This window comes from Brachycentrus maculatus, unplaced genomic scaffold, assembly GCF_059751285.1.
Source record: "Brachycentrus maculatus isolate JH-2025_06_01 unplaced genomic scaffold, ASM5975128v1 h1tg000064l, whole genome shotgun sequence".
NCBI lineage: Eukaryota > Metazoa > Arthropoda > Insecta > Trichoptera > Brachycentridae > Brachycentrus > Brachycentrus maculatus.
The window spans coordinates 861,294-878,795 of NW_028280818.1; the positions used below are offsets into that span (position 1 = coordinate 861,294).

At 37.3% G+C, this 17,502-nt stretch overlaps 1 protein-coding gene across 1 annotated transcript; it reads right to left on the bottom strand.

Annotated features, from left to right (window-relative positions):
- Positions 1 to 5,650: 5,650 nt before the first annotated feature.
- On the bottom strand, positions 5,651 to 14,921 carry ebi (transducin beta like ebi). The gene is made up of 8 exons (XM_088256612.1): positions 14,734 to 14,921; positions 12,224 to 12,373; positions 11,451 to 11,707; positions 10,413 to 10,543; positions 9,636 to 9,756; positions 8,940 to 9,092; positions 8,007 to 8,198; positions 5,651 to 6,985 (listed from the first exon to the last, which is right to left on the bottom strand). Exons 1-8 carry the CDS (start codon positions 14,789 to 14,791, stop codon positions 6,485 to 6,487), a joined length of 1,563 nt encoding a protein of 520 aa, XP_088112738.1. The 5' UTR covers positions 14,792 to 14,921; the 3' UTR covers positions 5,651 to 6,484.
- Positions 14,922 to 17,502: the final 2,581 nt, after the last annotated feature.

Sequence of the window (17,502 nt, forward strand, 5' to 3'; positions counted from 1 at the left end):
ATATATATTATCAAATAAAACACTATTTTAACCCTTGATAACTGAACATTTGTCCACGCGACGACGCGCTTCAAAAAAGTCAAGTGCACTTACTTCCCTGCACCCCGCACCCGCCAGGCTCTGTTTACAGAATACTGATTTATTATTGTTCAATGTCTCTTACATTCATTTCTAATAAACCAAACTTAAGTGTCATGTAACCAGTTACTATTTTTTAATTTTGTCCGCCTCCGTAGTGTAATGGTCAGCACGCTCGGCTACCGTTCTGGAGGTCCCGGGTTCGATTCCCAGGGGGGGTCAAATAAATTGAAGTGATTTTTTCACTGTAATATTTATTCAATACTACCCTGGACTGGTACCTGAAGCGGGGGGCTGATCACCTTTCCTTCATGTGTAAACGATCAAGATAACTCTGCGTTTATATGACGCAGTGCCCTATGCACCATTGGGGTGCGGTAAGGGATTTATTATTATTATTATTAAATTCATTCCTAATAAACCAAACTTAAGTGTCGTGTGACCAGTTACTATTTTTAATAAATACTTTTGATAATTATCACATTTTGAATTGCGTAGTCCGCCTGACAAATGTTTAGTTACTATATATAAAATATAGTTTAGTTATTTAGGGTGAAAGTAAATCAAATACGTACAAAATCCGCATTTCTTCTCACTAAAATAAGGTATAAGAAAATTATTTTACTCTTTTTTTGTTGTTGATGATATGAGTACTTGCTAACCACGTTATGTTAAAAAATCACGATGTTGGTTTATTGTTTTGTTATGCTTAAAAAATTATGTTTTTTAGCCAATGGCGGCAATCGGTAGAAGATTAAATTCAATATGTTCTACCGATTTCAGCTTTTTTCAGAGTTTTTTTAATGTGAACTGTCAATCGGCATAGCGAGTTTTGCAAGAGTATTAATTTTTCTATTCCATTTTATTCCTAACTTAATGAGTTTTGGCAGATTATGTTAAATTAATAATCCCTTACCGCACCCCAATGGTGCATAGGGCACTGCTTCATATAAACGCAGTGTTAGCTCGATCGATTACACATGAAGGAAAGGTGATCAGCCCTCCACTTCAGGTACCAGTCCAGTGTAATATTGTATAAATATTAGAGTGAAAAAAGCTATTATGTTAAGCATGGACTTAAATATTTTTCATTTTCTACCGATTGCCGCCATTGGCTAAAAAACAGAATTTTTTCAGCATAACAAAACAATAAACCAACATCGTGACAAAAATCCATTATGATGTTTATTTAATATGAATCTGAATTATAATAACAGTAAGGGAAAAGAACTTTGAAAGGCATCGCAAAATATTTTTATTACTATTTATTCATTCAATTTTATCGATAAAAAAATATAAACACAATATAATACCTCAAAAACACAAACTACTTAATAATTTCTCATGGCAAATATTTCTTTTACCAAAAGACTTAACTAATACGTATGTACAAAAATATTAAGGGCACCGTAAATAACTGGTGCGTATTTTATCGTTTAAAAAAAGGTGCTATATTCATGTCCTTGTTGAGTTGTATGGGCGTTTTTTACCGGGCGGAATTTTACCATCCGGCACTTCAGTTGGCGCGATAAAATGATGATTGGCTTGGATTGGCTTGTGCTTTTGTCCATCTTTCTTCGGATCGGTGCGTGAAAACGTTGCACGTAAATTCTATCACGCGTTGACAGTTTTGTCATAGTCGTTTTCATTTTTCAAAACCGGACGGTGAAATCCCGTGTAGTGGACAAGCGCCCAAAGTCTTTCTCAATTGTCAGTAATAGTTATGAACTCTGAACTCTACAGCAGCGAGATAAAACTATATAAATATATTTGATTCTTATGTTTGATACCATATGAACCATAGAGACTTTTACACTCCACCAAGGTATAAAATATAGAATTAAAAAATTATTCTGTGAAAACTGCTGTTTTGTTTTTGTTGGGTAATATATCCAAAATAAAACACGGTTTGTGTTGGATTGAATTCTACATTTATTTATGTATTTTTTAATATGTGACGCGTTTCGTCTTTTTAGGACATTATCAAACACTATAACACTTGAGTGTTTGATAATGTCCTAAGAAAACGAAACGCGTCACGTATTAAGATATACATAAATAAATGTAGAATTCAATCCAACAAAAACCGTGTTTTACTTTGGATATAACCCAACAATTCAATATGGGATTCTACCAACTGTCTGCAGTTACAATAAATATGTTTTGTTTTTATCTGACCTTCAATTCAATCACGTTAAACTGTTGTAGTCGCTTTCATTTTTCAAAACCAGACTCCGGACGGTCAAATTCCGGGTAGTGGACAATCGCCCTTAGTGTGTTAAGGCACTATAGATAAATTTAATTACTGTGAACTTTGTACTATTTCAGTACTTAACTCTATCCACGCGGCTCGCATAACCGTATGTGTTTTAATAAAACATGCCCCAAACGCGGCTGACATAACCGTATGTGTTTTTACTTTGCTCCAAGTTTCGAACCTCAGTTCAACTTGGAGGGATTTTTTCATGGTGCGGAACTTTGGATAAAATAATACGTCAATCCTTGGCCTTATGACATCTGTTGAAATATCTGACTAATAATTTGTAACATCACAAGGATAAATAAAAGAACAGATCTCTGATTTTTCTTGCGGTCGGTAATTAGTCTGTGCCATAATCATGCCCTATATCTGTCTCACTCTCGACGCTACGCATCGCCAGTGGGTAAGAGTGACACACGATGCGTGCTTTGATTTATTTATGTTAAGATCTTATTTGTTTATATTACGATATATTTCAAGAATAATGTGACACAAGTGTATTATAGAGTACCAAAAAGGCACAATGAATCCCATTGAACGTTTTTGTTTAGGAAAATAAATCCTTTCTTAACTAAATACATGATAAAAGTAATCATTTTAAAATCGGCGAAATACCGCCGCGTACGGGCGTCTCTCAGGAACAAAGTTGACTCGGTTAAAAGGTTAACAACATTTTTATAACCCCAGTGCACCGAATTATCTTTTACCAAGAATTTTGTTTACCTTTCTGAAGGTTGGCTATCGTTTTGATACAGCTTCGTTATACATTCCATACTCTAGGATAAAGGTTACTCTTGAAAAAAGCAAGAAAATTTATGCTGTGCTGTTGGGTAGGTACTGTACCTCAAATAAAATATATTTGTACTTAATTCTATTTTTATTTTTGACTGCCAGACGGTCAAATTCCGTATAGTGCACAAGCTACCTATGACATGTATTTTGTTCTAGTTTTGACTTAAAATATTATTTATGCTTTCACTTAATACATTAATTTAAAAAAAAAAATAATAATGCGATCCCTCAGACAAATGTGTGGCAAAACGATGTTTGATAGATGTTCGAATGATGAAATAAGGAAAGAATGTAAGGCTGAGATAAGCATTATCGATAAAATTAAGAAAGGTGTATTGAGATGGTTTGGACATGTGGAACGTATGAGTGAAGAATAAACGGTTAAACAAATTTATGAGGCGAATGTAGTTGGAAAAACAAGCAGAGGAAGACCGAGGAAAACTTGGCAAAATCAGGTATGTCAAATACTTGAAAACGGCCGGGTCACGAGTCGTAATAATCGTCGGGTATGTATGAGGAGATGGATGTATGTAGAAGAGGCGAAGAATGTTTGCAAAGACAGTGGTGTGGCGTTCGATTCTCTCTGCCTGCGGCGAAGCGGCGTGATGGTTAATTAGTTAGTTAGTTAATTAAAAATATACAGTGGAACCTCTCATGATGAGAAATTCGCACTACGAGCAAAAAAATGGGGAATAGTTGCTCTTTTAACCTGTTAACTGGGCGAGATGTATAAATATACGTCAAACGTAAACAATATCGGATACAGGTAGGATATATCGCCCACTCCTTTCAAGAACGTCATAATTGAAAAATTGACAATTTTCAGTTGTGCATATTTTCAGAATGCCCAGAAAATGTACTATATCCCAGCAAAAGCGGCATATTTTTAACTTAATATTTACCCGCTACAGGGCAGAAAGTGTTGTTTTTGCATTTTGAAGAAAAGGTAATGTTTACTTATTTTTTTAAATATACTAAAAATTTGAAAAACGGATGCTGTATCTGAAATATAATGGAAACTAATCACATTTTACATATTAAATGGGACCTGCCATATTACTTTTTAAACAAACTGTTGAATACTGTAGTACTCACTGCAGAATGATCTAAAAAAACGGATGCTATATCTGAAATATAATTGAAACTAATCATTTACAACATTTTGAGTGTGTCCAAATACTTGTTCACAAAATCTGGATTATCTCCAATTACAGGAGTTATTTTCATATTATTTTTTGACATCTCATCAAAGATGAAGAAGAATATGGAAGTCTGGGCATTTACGGGGCTGACGACCGTCATAGGCTGGTTTAAGTGATCACTTTACACACCTGTAACATTCACCAATTCTACCCATTATTGACAACCACAGTACTCAAATTCTTGGAAGTACCATATATATGAACCAATTTAGAAACCTTGTTCTTGAATCACTAGAACTTCACTAGAGACATCTATTGGTGAGATGTAAAGAAGCTTTTTATTAAGCAGAAACTCTTATATTAGTATGTGAGATCCGAATCCTGGATTATAATCACACACATGAGAAACGCCAGAAAATACCATTTTCATTTTTATTATTAAGCTTATAATTTACAAGTATTTGGACACACTCAAAATGTTGTAAATAAATTATCTGATCAAATTGGTTCATTCTAAATTGGTTCATATATATGGTACTTTTAAGAATTTGAGTAGTGTGGTTGTCAATAATGGGCAGAATTGGTGAATGTTACACGTGTGTAAAGTGATCACTTAAACCAGCCTATGACGGTCGTCAGCCCCGTAAATGCCCAGACTTCCATATTCTTCTTCATCTTTGTGATGAGATGTCAAAAAATAATATGAAACTAATCATATCTTACAAATGAGTGGCGGACAAACAAACCGTTTAGTCTAGTTAAATTATTAATAAAACACTTGTCTTTTGCCATTTTTTACCATATTTTATTTTTAACGACTAGTTTCTGAAGCTACAGATGTTTCAGGAAGCATCTGTAGCTTCTGAAACTAATAAATAAATAATAAAACCCTTATCCGCACCCCAATGGTGCATAGGGCACTGTGTCTTATAAACGCAGTGTTATCATGATCGTTTTACACATGAAGGAAAGGTAATCAGCCCTCCGCTTCAGGTACCAGTCCATGGTAATATTGAATAAATATTACAGTGAAAAAATCACTTATATTTATTTTCACCCCCCTTGGGAATCAAACCCGGGACCTCCAGAACGGTAGCCGAGCGTGCTGACCATTACACTACGGAGGCGGACAGAGGCGGAGGCTTCTGAAACTAGTCGTTAAAAATAAAATATAATACTCAAGCGGTGAAAGTGTTTTTTAGTTATAATTTAACCATGTCTTACCACAAAGAGAATGCCGAAACAATAAATAACATCTAGTTTAGTAATTTAGTTTTTTAGTCCGCCTCCGTGGTGCAATGGTCAGCGTGTTTAGCTACCATGCTGGAGGTCCCGGGTTCGAATCCCAGGGGGGGGAGGTGAAAATAAATATTAGTGATTTAACACTGTAATATTTATTTAATATTACCCTGGACTGGTTCCTGAAGCGCAAGAGTGATCACCTTGCCTTCGTGTAAGTAATGATCAAGATAACACTGCGTCGATTTGATGCAGTGCCCTATGCACCATTAGGTGCGGATAAGGGTTATAAATAAATTAGTAATTACTGTAGTGTTACGTTAAAATCGGATGCTTAATCTGAAGTATAATTGAAACTAATCACATTTATACAAGAGTGGTGCGACAGTAATATAAAAAGAAACTGTTATATCGCCTTCCAAATAAACCATTTAGTCTAGCAATAACTAAAGTATGATCTAAAAAATTGATGCTTAATCTGTGATCTAAAAAATTGATGCTTAATCACATCTTACAAATGAGTAGCGGGACAAACAAATCAATAAGTCTAGTAATCACTGTATGATCTATAATACGGATGCTTGACCTGGACCCTTGTGCAACGGTGATATGTATTTTGTACACCATATGCAAATGTGATTTAAGAATTGTAGTAAATACATATCACCGGGAAGGTAAGGTTAGTCTGACATATAATTGAAACTATTCACTATGAGCGGAGTTGCCTTCCAAACAAACCATTTAGTCAGGCAATTACTATAGTGTAATCTAAAAAACCGAATGCTTAAACTTTCCCTCACAATGCTGAAAACTTCCAACAGTTATATGTATTTTATACACATATCACCGGGAAGGGAAGGTATAATTGAAAGTAATCACAGTGAGCGGAGTCGCCGTCCAGTCTCTGGCTTGAGCCACATCAGGAGACCCTCTGAATGCAGCAGGCGCGCCGGCCGCCGCCCGCGTCCTGCGCTCACAACTTCCTCAGGTCCAGCACGAAGACGCTGCCGTCGGAGGCGCTGGCGCCCACCTTGGAGCCGCGCGAGTTCCAGCACACCTCGAAGATGCCGCCCGTGCCCTTGTAGCTGTGGATGAGCTGGCCCGTCTGCGTGGACCAGATGTGCACGCACTTGTCGAAGGAGCCGCTGGCGAGGAACTTGCCGTCGGGCGAGAAGGCCACGCTGTACACGGGCTCCGTGTGCTTGGTGAGCGTGTACGTGCACGCCCCGCGCTCCACGTCCCACAGGCGCACGGTGGAGTCGAAGCTCGCGCTGGCCAGGATGAGGTTCATGCCGGGGTTCTGGGTGCCGGGGCCCGTGGGGGACCACTTGATGGTGTAGATCTCCTTGGAGTGCGCCTGCAGGTCGTGCACGCACGTGTCCTGCTTCATGGACCAGATCTTCAGTGTCATGTCGTCGGAGCAGGACGCCAGCAGCTGGCCCTGCGGGTCCCACTTTATAGCGTTCACCTCGTTCTGAAATAAAGAAAATTAATCAGAAAGGGGAACAGTTTGGTCACAATGATTAGAAACTCCGATTGGTAGACATTCTAATTTCTTTTGTCACTGTCACTACTTTAAGTAAACAAAACAATTTGTGTAATGTTTGACAATTGTTTTCAACATCACTTTTGGACAAATCCAACATTGTAAGGGCGTTACATGGAATTTTACCATCCGGCACGTCAGTTAGCGTTTAAAAACGATGATTGGCTTGGATTGGCTGGTGCTTTTGTGTCCATCTTTCTTCGGATCGGAGCTCTTGATCGGTGCGTGAACACGTTGCGCGTAAATTCCATTACGCTAAACTGTCATAGTCGCTTTCATTTTTCAAAACCGGACTGCCGGACGGTAAAATTCCGGGTAGTGGACAAGCGGTAACAGTAAGTTTTTTGTTGCCTAAGGGCAACAGTAAGTTTTTACAAAAAAATACTTAAATTTTTCACTAAAAATTAGTCGAATCTTTTTATTTGTAATATCATTGATGAATCGGAACATAAGAAATGAGCAAGCAGCGACACAATCTCCCGGCTTGATCGCCAGAATTCACAGGCGTCATCGTCGGTATAAAAACAGTCGCGCTTTTGCCAAAGTATTTTTTGGTACATCGATTCTCAGCACTGTAATGGTTAATTATATCCATAATATAATATCGCAATGTTTCGTTCCGAACATTTTTAATTTGTTACCGACGGATGTTAGAGGTCAAAATAAAATATGGAATGAAGGCAAAATAAAGGAATGATCAAGAGTTAATTTTATGAAAATTGTAAAATGTTTATATTCGTAATTTTTCTCCCTTATTTTGTGTGTATATTAGGTAAAAATCGTTAAAAATAAAACAATAAAAAATTTAGTAAAAAAGAACTCCACACACAAGGTGGCTTAGTGGGTCTCTGCAAAAAAAAAATGTTCTAAATATGTAAAAATTGTGTTTTAAATAAATGTAAAAAAAAAAAAATTAAATTAAAATAATGCAGGACTGTAGATGTCTCACCGTGTGTCCCTTGAAGCTCTTGATGGGCTTGTCCACGTTCAGCTTGCAGACGTGGATGCACTGGTCCGTGGAGCAGCTGGCGAAGGAGGTGTTGCTCTGCCAGTCCACGTCCAGCGCGGGCGCCGAGTGGAACGAGAACTGCTGCGTGCACTGCCCCGACGCTGCGTCCCAGATGATGGTGGTCTTGTCAACCTGTCCGCGAAATCAATCAGTCTTCCGTCGGTCAACTTGGTATTCCCCTTTTCCCGACTATTAACACACATCGGACGGGAAGGGTATTTCTACCCGTTCGGTCGATTGATGCTTAAGGACGGGAAGCGTATTTTTACCTTCTGCGCCGGCCTCATTTCAAAGGCAGAAAAGAAGTAATTATCCAATATTTTTATATGAATATTATGTACCAATCTCTTTGTTAAGGTCTCAACTATATGTTTTGAATATTGAAAGCATTAACTTTATGGATCATATTGATATATTATTTTGATAAATAAAAAGACTTTGTGTTTTGATCAAAACAAAAAGTTTTTTTATTTCTCAAAACAATTTGATGTGAGCGGATCAAAACATAAAGTCTTTTTATTTCTCAAAATAATATCTCAACGATATGTTCATAATTATCAAATCCCGTCGCTAGCCAAAAGCCTAACAGCGAAAGCAAAACTGTGATTATACAATGTAGTCCTGGTACTAACCATAACTTAAGAAAGTAAGAAAGTGATGCATGGAGTTGGCGACAGAAGAATGAAAATAGATCTCTCAGATGAATGTATAATGAAACAATGTATGATAGATGTTCGAATTGTGACAAAGGAAATAATGCAAGGCTGAGATAATAAAGTGGCATTATCCATCAAATTAAGAACACGGACTGTGAGTTTGTTAATCCAAGGCTTCAGACATTGGCCGATCGATGAATGCGAGGAGTGGACGTACCCCGGCGCTGAGGATGAAGTTGCTCCGCTTGTTCCACTTGAGGGAGAAGATGGGCCCCTTGTGCTGGCCGAGCGTGGAGGAGAGGTGGCCGTCGGTGGTCCAGATGCGGGCGTAGCCGTCGTACGAGCCCGTGGCCAGCAGCTGGCCGTCACACTGAAAACATAACATAATTGCTTAATACATATACGCATTTGCGGCTAAATGCATTTGCTCTACGCAGTACTTCAACGTTACTAATCATGTCGATCCAGGATACTCGCAACATTCTTCAGTGGATACACATTTCAAAAGCCTCCAAGCGTAATAATACCACTTAATGTATTTTGTTTTATTTTTGTCGTCAACAGACATACCGTTCCACTAGAAAAGGCTTCGGCATTTTGTGTCCTAGCTTGGTTTATGGTACCAAGGTCGTTCACTATTTCAAGAAATTCACTTCATGATTTTAAAGAAAGGAGAGAGAATGCTGGGGGCAGAGTAAACTGTGCACTGAAATCAGTTAGGTCAAATAAAAATATTTACAACATTTTGTGTGTGTCAAGTATTTGGACACACTCAAAATGTTGTAAATATAATAAATTATCTGGTCAAATTATAAGCTTAAATAATAAAAATGAAAATGATATTTTCTGGCGTTTCTCATGTGTGTGTGTTTCCGTGTTTTAATGACCAAAGGAAACCCAGAGAGCTACTCACGTTCCAGTCCAACGAGGTGACGTCCTTGTTGCTGGGCACTTCAGCTCCGCCCCTCTGGATGCAGTGCCGCAGGACCAGCTGGTTGGGGGACACCGACGGATTGTCTGACATGTCCCATATCCTGCGACAGCAAACAACATGTACATTAAACTCTAGGATGGGATGAATCGACTCCATTTGTAACCTGTCCGAGAGTATGGACATACCACTCACTCCTTTCAAAAACGTCATACATCAAAAAACTTGATTTTTCAGGGGAACGTTTTTAAAGTTCAAAAATATAATACAATGTATTAAAATAAATATCAAGCCACTTATTGAACTTTTTACTGTGCAACACATCTTTTTAGGACAACTTGTCATCTAAAATGGAATCGTCTAAAAACAGTATGAAGCCGCGCGCGCATACTAAAAGTGCAGCACACACACCTACTGTGTGGAATTTTTTCTAGGAATAAGAATTGGAAAAAGATTAAAAATAGGACCGTTACTTAAATTCAATTAATTATTAATAACATTCAAATTTAATAACATTGAAAAAGTGGTTAAAACAAAGTTGTTTTATTTTATAAAGTTTAATACGAAAATTGTTAATTTTACAACATATGCATTGCGTGATTGCTAATCTCATTGATTGAAAATTTAAGTACATAAATTTTGTCAATTCAATTGGCTGGCTAGGGTTTGATCTCAATATAAACCTGGATATTGGGTTTCTTTGCTTGATTGTATTTTACCAAGCAAGATTGATTTGAACCGGCACGGGGTGGACTATACCTGGCGGTGCTGTCTCCGGATCCGCTGGCCAGCAGGTCTGTGGACGGGTTCCAGGCGCAGATGAACACCTCGGACTCGTGTCCCCGCAGCACGGTGGCCTTGCTGGCGGGAATCTCGATGGACATGTCCACCTGGAATGTGACAATTTGACGCTCGGTAAAACAGCAAAATCGGGCACTTTTGGATACATGGAATATCACCGTATTACAGAATTAACCCTTATATATATTTTTGGGTAATATAACCCAAAATTAAACAAGGTTGTTGGATTGAGTTCTACTTTTATTTACATATATATATATATATATATGATAACATGTGACGCGTTTCCTCTTATTAAGACATTTAGCATTTATGAAAAATCAAGTTTTTTGATATATGACGCTGTTGAAAGGAGTGAGTGATATATGATAATATGTGACGCATTAAGTCTTATTAAGACATTATAGAACAGTCAATTTGAGTGTTTGCTCACCCCTTTCAACAACGTCATATATAAAAAGCTTGATTTTCCGCACATCATTTTTAAAGTTTAAAAATATAATACAATGTATTAAAAATAAATATCAAGCCACTTATTGAACGTTTTACTGTGCTACAGATCTTTTTAGGTAAAACTTGAGTGTTTTTTCTCCATTAGAAAAATATGTAGTATATTTAAAAAAATAATTAAACAATAAATTTTCTTCAAAATGCAAAAACAACACTTTCTGCTCTGTAGCGGGTAAATATTGAGTTAAAAATATGCCGCTTTTGCTGGGATATGGTACATTTTTTGGGCATTCCGAAAACATGCACAACTCAAAATTGACGATTTTTGATATTTGACGTTGTTGAAAAGAGTAAGCGATATATGTAAATAAAAGTAGAATTCAATCCAATAACCGTGTTCAATTTTGGATATATTACCCAACAAACCTATAATTGGCTTTGCGTTAATTGTTTTGTATTTGTAGCTGATGGTTTTCCTAAATAAAATAAAAAAATACTGGACATAAGAAGGCTGAAGTAGGTATGTTTGAGCAAGCGTGCGAGTACCTCCATGCCTTCGGGCGCGGCGGCGGCGACGCCGGCCGAGGCCGTGTTGCAGTTGATGCCCTCCTCGCCGTTCTGGTCGGGGGGCGCGGAGCCCGGCGTGGCGGGGGGCGCGAGCGCCGGCGCAGGCGTGCCCGGCGCGCCGCCCTCCGCGCGCACGGCCTGCTTCTGCTGGTTCTGTTGGTTCTGGCGAGAGGCCACCACCTCCGGCATTACCGCGTCAATCAGGCTGAGACTCTCCATCAGGCGGTTCTCCGTGCCTGGAACGCAACACGCCCAATTAGCTCCGAGAACCATCCAAAAACGACTGCGCAAAACATCATTTAACCAGCAGGGCGTCCACTTCTGATAACCCATCGGCATCGGATCTTATCGGATCTTCCTAAGTCAGACCTGACTTGAAGAAGGAAGGAAGATGTGAGAGAGAGCTGGCGGCCGACATAAGAGCCTAGACTGCATACGTTCAAAAAGAAAGCGTGAACGGTTAACCTTTCCCGTAGATAAAAATAGTGAATTCTAGTGGAACGGAAGGTCTGCTGATTACAGCCAGCAGTCCGCCTTTTCCTGAGGAGTGCAACGTGGTTTTCTCCCAGCATTGAGCAAATCTTGACAAGTTCCTGATTGGCCCACACTAAATTATCCCTCCTGATTTAAAAGAGAAAAAACAGTAAAATACCATGAAAATAAATTGATTTAGGTAAAATTACCCTTCCCGCAGATAGTGTGTAATATTGAAAGTATAAAAAATTGTTTTATTTTTTTTTCATTTAGCTCACCGTCATCACCGATGCTTATTTCAGCCTCCGTGTACTGCAGTCCTTTCTGCAGGATGTTGAGTAGCGCAGCCGGCGGTACCAGCGCCCCATTGATGTTGCTCTGCGAAATGTGGGATTCAATGCCAAACGTATACGCGGAGTGCTGGAAACCTGGGAAAATTTCAAAATACACACATTGATAAAAATATATGTGGCAAATGTGAGAGGGAAAACAGAACGAGGACGATCGAAAAAGACTTGGCAGTGTCAAAAGTCTGTGTAAGCGACGTCATCGCGTACCCCGTGCGGCGGCCCAGAAAAGGAGCTCTGGGCGCGCGGCGGGCGAGACGGCTGCCCGCCACACTGCGGCCCGAAGAAGGGATTTTGTGTATATTTAATTAGCTTAGGGACCTCGGTATGTGTACGCAATGTACTGCCCCCTCAATAAAGACTATAATGTGTCGCTTTCGGGGGTGGTCTTTGCCCATACCGAGGAGAATTAAGCTCTAGGCTAGGTTAAGTTACTTTTAGGAAAATAGTAAAATATAATTCATTGTTGTAAAGGCACCGGTACGGTATAGAAATGTAGCCCGTCCGGTGCCTCTTAGAGAGAGACAGAGATATGGCTGTCTCTTTCCCCCGGCCGCTGATTGGCTGTACTTTCCCACTGTCGGGCGGTACGCGATCACGGCCGGGCATATAGAGGGCGCATTTTCCGAAAATAAAGTAGTTCAGTTTCAAACACCGAAACTTGTTTTCACTCCTCCGCTCCCAATCTCCGAAACCTCGCCGCGCCGCCAGCCTGAACCGCTTTGCCTCTTTGCACCGATTCACGGACCTGTTTCGGAAAGCCCTTTTCAGGGCTATAGAGGTTGAATTGTCGGTGCAGCGCTTTGTACCCAGCTTACAACTGGGTACAGCGGTCGCGGCCATCGCGTCATCAAGCGGTATTTACGCCACCGCCAAACCGCCGGGACTTGCCCCTTCTTGCGCCGCAGAGGAGACCAGAAACTTTACAGTCTTGTGCGGACGGAAGACGTTTCGTACAGTCTGCGTAATCGGAGGGCATGTATGACTAGATGTATGGATGTGAAGGAGGCGAGGAGTGTATGTCAGGACAAAAGAGTGTGGCGTTTCATCCTCTCTGCCTACTTCTGCGGGGAAACGGTGTGATGCTAGTAGTAGTAGTAGTAGATAATATTGTCATATTTCAGGGAACTAATTGTTGTCCCGTGGTTTGTGTCGCGGACTCTTGAGTCAGAGTTTCTCGGTTCAAACCCACTCTACCACAATTTGATACCTATTTCTAATAATGAGCTGCTCAGGCTCACAGAAATAGGATGATATTGAAGTATTTTTGAAAATAATAATAAAATAAAATTCTCTTAAAAAAATAATGTTAACAATATCTCAACATAGGTGAAGAAGAATATGGAAGTCTGGGTATTTACGGGGCTTACGACGGTCTTAGGTTGGTTTAATTGATCACTTTACACACGTGTAACATTCACCAATTCTACCCATGATTGACAATCGCACTACTCAAATTCTTGAAACTTGTAGATATATTGATCGAAATGCTTGAAAACATAATTTTAAATGTTCAATGCGGATCTACGTCTTATTTAGTGCCAAGAGCGGCCATTCTTTACGTAGAACATTTAGGGGGCTTGTGCTCTATCCGGAATTTGACCGTCCGGCAGTCCGGTTTTGATAAATGAAAGCGACTACGACAGTTTAGCGTGATCGAATTTACGCCCAATGTGTTCACGCACCGATACGAAGAAAGATGGACAAAAGCACATCGTTTTAAAACGCAAACTGACGTGCCGGAAGGTAAAATTCCGTGTAGTGCACAAACACCCTTGGAGTGTGTCTAAATACTTGTTCACAAATCTGAATTATCTCCAATTATGAGATATTATTTAGATTCGTTTTTGACATCTCAACATAGATGAAGAAGAATATGCAAGTCAGGGCAAGGCTTACATAGGCCCTGTAAATGCCCAGACTTCATAATATTGAAGATCAATTGCCCTCATTTTAAATAATAATAACGAACTAACCACTTCGACGTTTCTACGCAGAAGAAAATAAAGATGAAAACGCGTTTAGCCTTCATTATTACATACAAACAAAACTTAACCACTTTTTATAGATTCTTGACAATTGATTCGCTTTTTGCCTTTGTGTTTTCAAGTAATCTAAAGCAAGTATTCGAGCCATGTTTTTATCGGCTTTTCTCAGTTTACAACGATTGATAATCTGGGAAAACGTCGATGTAAACATTCGCATCACTGAAGTTTTTTTGTTTTGTTGTCCATCATTCATTAGCTTTACGCGTTTAAATCATCACACAACTTTCTCAAGTAATGATTTAGAAGGCAGAATTTGTTTAAAATATTAAGATTAAAGCTTTTTTCAACGAATGTTTATCGGTTTTCACATCAAAATAATTGTTAACATAGAATATTTTCTCCAGTACGGTTCCGGCAGACACTGAGATTCGTCTATAGAGAAATATAACTTACCAGACTCCTGTAAATAGCGGTAAACGAGAAAGTTTACTTCGTCGCTTGAAAAACTCATAGTGAGAAAGTATTTTTATCCGTATTTATGATAATCAGCTTTATTCGTCGCGTATATGAAAAACAACAACGCGGCGACCTGTCAAGAGCCCGCCTCGAAAGCATAGACAAAGACGCATAGACGCATAAACAGACGTGAGCATAGATTATCGAGATTAAGGCTCAGAATAGCCTTGCCGCACACGAGCATTTACGCTTACGTTTTCGAAATTCCAATTGCATGCAAATTACACAAAACTATGTAACAACCAAATAATCGTTTTGATACAAAATTTAATCTTTGATTTAACGAAAATATTCTACAATCAGAATTTTGTATGGGATTTAAGGAATTGGAATTCCGATCCAGAAAATCCCAGCTGAAAACGTCGGCGGGAAATTATCGTTTGCGGGAGGGCAAAGTATCGAAAAATGCAAAACAATAGAATAAAGCTATGAAATAGTGTTACCATCATATATAAATTATCGATGATAGGTAAGCACTGGTGTCAATAATTAAAAAAAAAAACAGCAGATACTCAATTTTCCATTTTTTTGGAATGATCAATAAGTTACGATGAAGAAATCATTTAAATAGTAAAATTGTTTTATCTTACCCACTTGTAGTATATAAACAAGATTGGAATAGCATAATAATTGTTGGATAATAATTAGAATAGCAAAACGATTTATCTTCTTCTGTATTCGTTTTATTTTGAAAAGTGGCTATCTGACCACATCACTTGCATATTGTATAGCCAACATCTTCATTTATCTTATAAAATTATACAGGAAGAATTAAGTTTAATCAATGAGAAGAGAGATAACAAAATAAATACAATAAAATATAAACATTTGACAAAAAAAATAGTCATGTTATTTTCTTAAAAAATATTTATTCATATTTTGGAATAGATACAGAAATATTTATACTACATTTGACACATTTCTTGTAAAAAATTAATTTAAAATAAAAAAGTCGTAAATTTTATAAACTAAATCACGAGAACGATATAACAACAATGAATAAATTAAGTATTTATTTATATATATATATATATATATATATATATATATATATATATATATATATATATATATATATATATATATATATATATATATATATATATATATATATATATATATATATATTATCTGCCTTCGTAGTGTAATTAGGTCAGTGAGCTCTGCTACCGAACTGGAGGTCCCGGGTTCAAATCCCAGGGTGGGGGATTTGAAGTAATTTTTTTCACTCAAATATTTATTAAATATGCCCTGGACTGTTATCTGAAGCGGAGAGCTGTTCACCTTTCCTTCACATGTTGACAATCAAGATAACACTGTGTTTATATATGATGCTGTGCCCTAGCACTATCGGGTGCGGATGATGGTTTGAAGAAGAAGTTTCTAACATTATTGTTAGTAAAATTGTGTTTATTGATTTTATAAAAAAAATCCTTATAATATTATGATTATTCCAAATATATTATATAAAGGCATTAAATAATAATAAAAAACTCTTTAAATCATTTTGTTCAATGTTAAAAATCAAGTGCTAGTACTATATGACTCAAGAAAGTTTAAAAAATCGCCTTATATTTAACTAGGACCTTCATTACAAAAAATCATTTATATTTCTGTATGCATATCTTCATGAAATGTCAAAAAATATTATCCAAATTAGTGAAAAAATACCTTCAAATTGCGTGTTCCCATCTTCTTACTTTGTTTTGTATTAAAATAAGCTCGTTTGATGCTATTTAATTTAGGACTGGAACATATTTCAATATATCATCTGCGTGGTAAATATTATAATACATAATACGTGGTATATATAATATGTATACATAAGGTGTGTTAAAAAATATGAACAATTATTTCTTAAGCAATAACAGTACCTACCCTACCTAGAAAATAGAAGACCATCTCAAGAAAAGTTCAGGCAATCAAATTAACAAGACTTAACAAAGTATTATAACATGTTAACACACTAAGGATGGGTGTTTTTACGCCTGCAAAGTGCTGGCGAAGGGATTGGTACATAATATTCATATAAAAACATTAAATAATTCCTTCTTTTCGGATTTGAAATGAGGCCAGCGCAGGAGGCAAAAATACCTTTGCCGTCCTTAAGCATGAATTGAAGAACAGGTAGATATACCTCCCCGTAAAATGGTTGACTAGATATTCAAAATAAACATAGAAACTTGTACTAAATCTAAAATGTTCCTTTTAAAATTAAACAATTAAATGCATTGTGTATTCATTTGAATACAAACAGTTTTAAAGTATGGCAAAAAATTACTTGTTCAATTTTACTTACAGAAAAATAAACAATTAATCATATAAATAAGTCCGGGGATAGCTAATAATAAATTTCATAGAACTTCAAAAGTAATTTTAAATATACAATACATAAAAATATACAATAAATATACAGACAGCACAGCCATAAACATTCATATCAAAGTAAATAAGTATAATAGTATATATAAGTAAACACATATTTATTTTATAAATACCTTAAAATCAGTGTGAATCTTACATTATACACAACATGGACAATTTCATAACATTTTGAATCTGTCAAAATGATTTTTTTAAATAGAGATGATGGAATTGACAGAAGTAGCAAAAAGCAATTTGCTGAAATATTATTTAGGTACAATATTTTATAAACTTACTATGAATTTCAATTAGGTACTCTAAACTTTTATATTCTTGTCAAAA

What these genes read in the sequence shown, in the direction of transcription:
- ebi (XM_088256612.1), bottom strand. Translation starts at nt 14,791, where the DNA reads ATGAGTTTTTCAAGCGACGAAGTAAACTTTCTCGTTTACCGCTATTTA. An exon ending in TCCGGAGACAGCACCGCCAG is followed by an intron (nt 9,757 to 10,412) that starts GTATAGTCCACC and finishes TTGCTGTCGCAG; the next exon opens with GATATGGGACATGTCAGACA. An exon ending in AGAGCTTCAAGGGACACACG is followed by an intron (nt 6,986 to 8,006) that starts GTGAGACATCTA and finishes TCTTTATTTCAG; the next exon opens with AACGAGGTGAACGCTATAAA.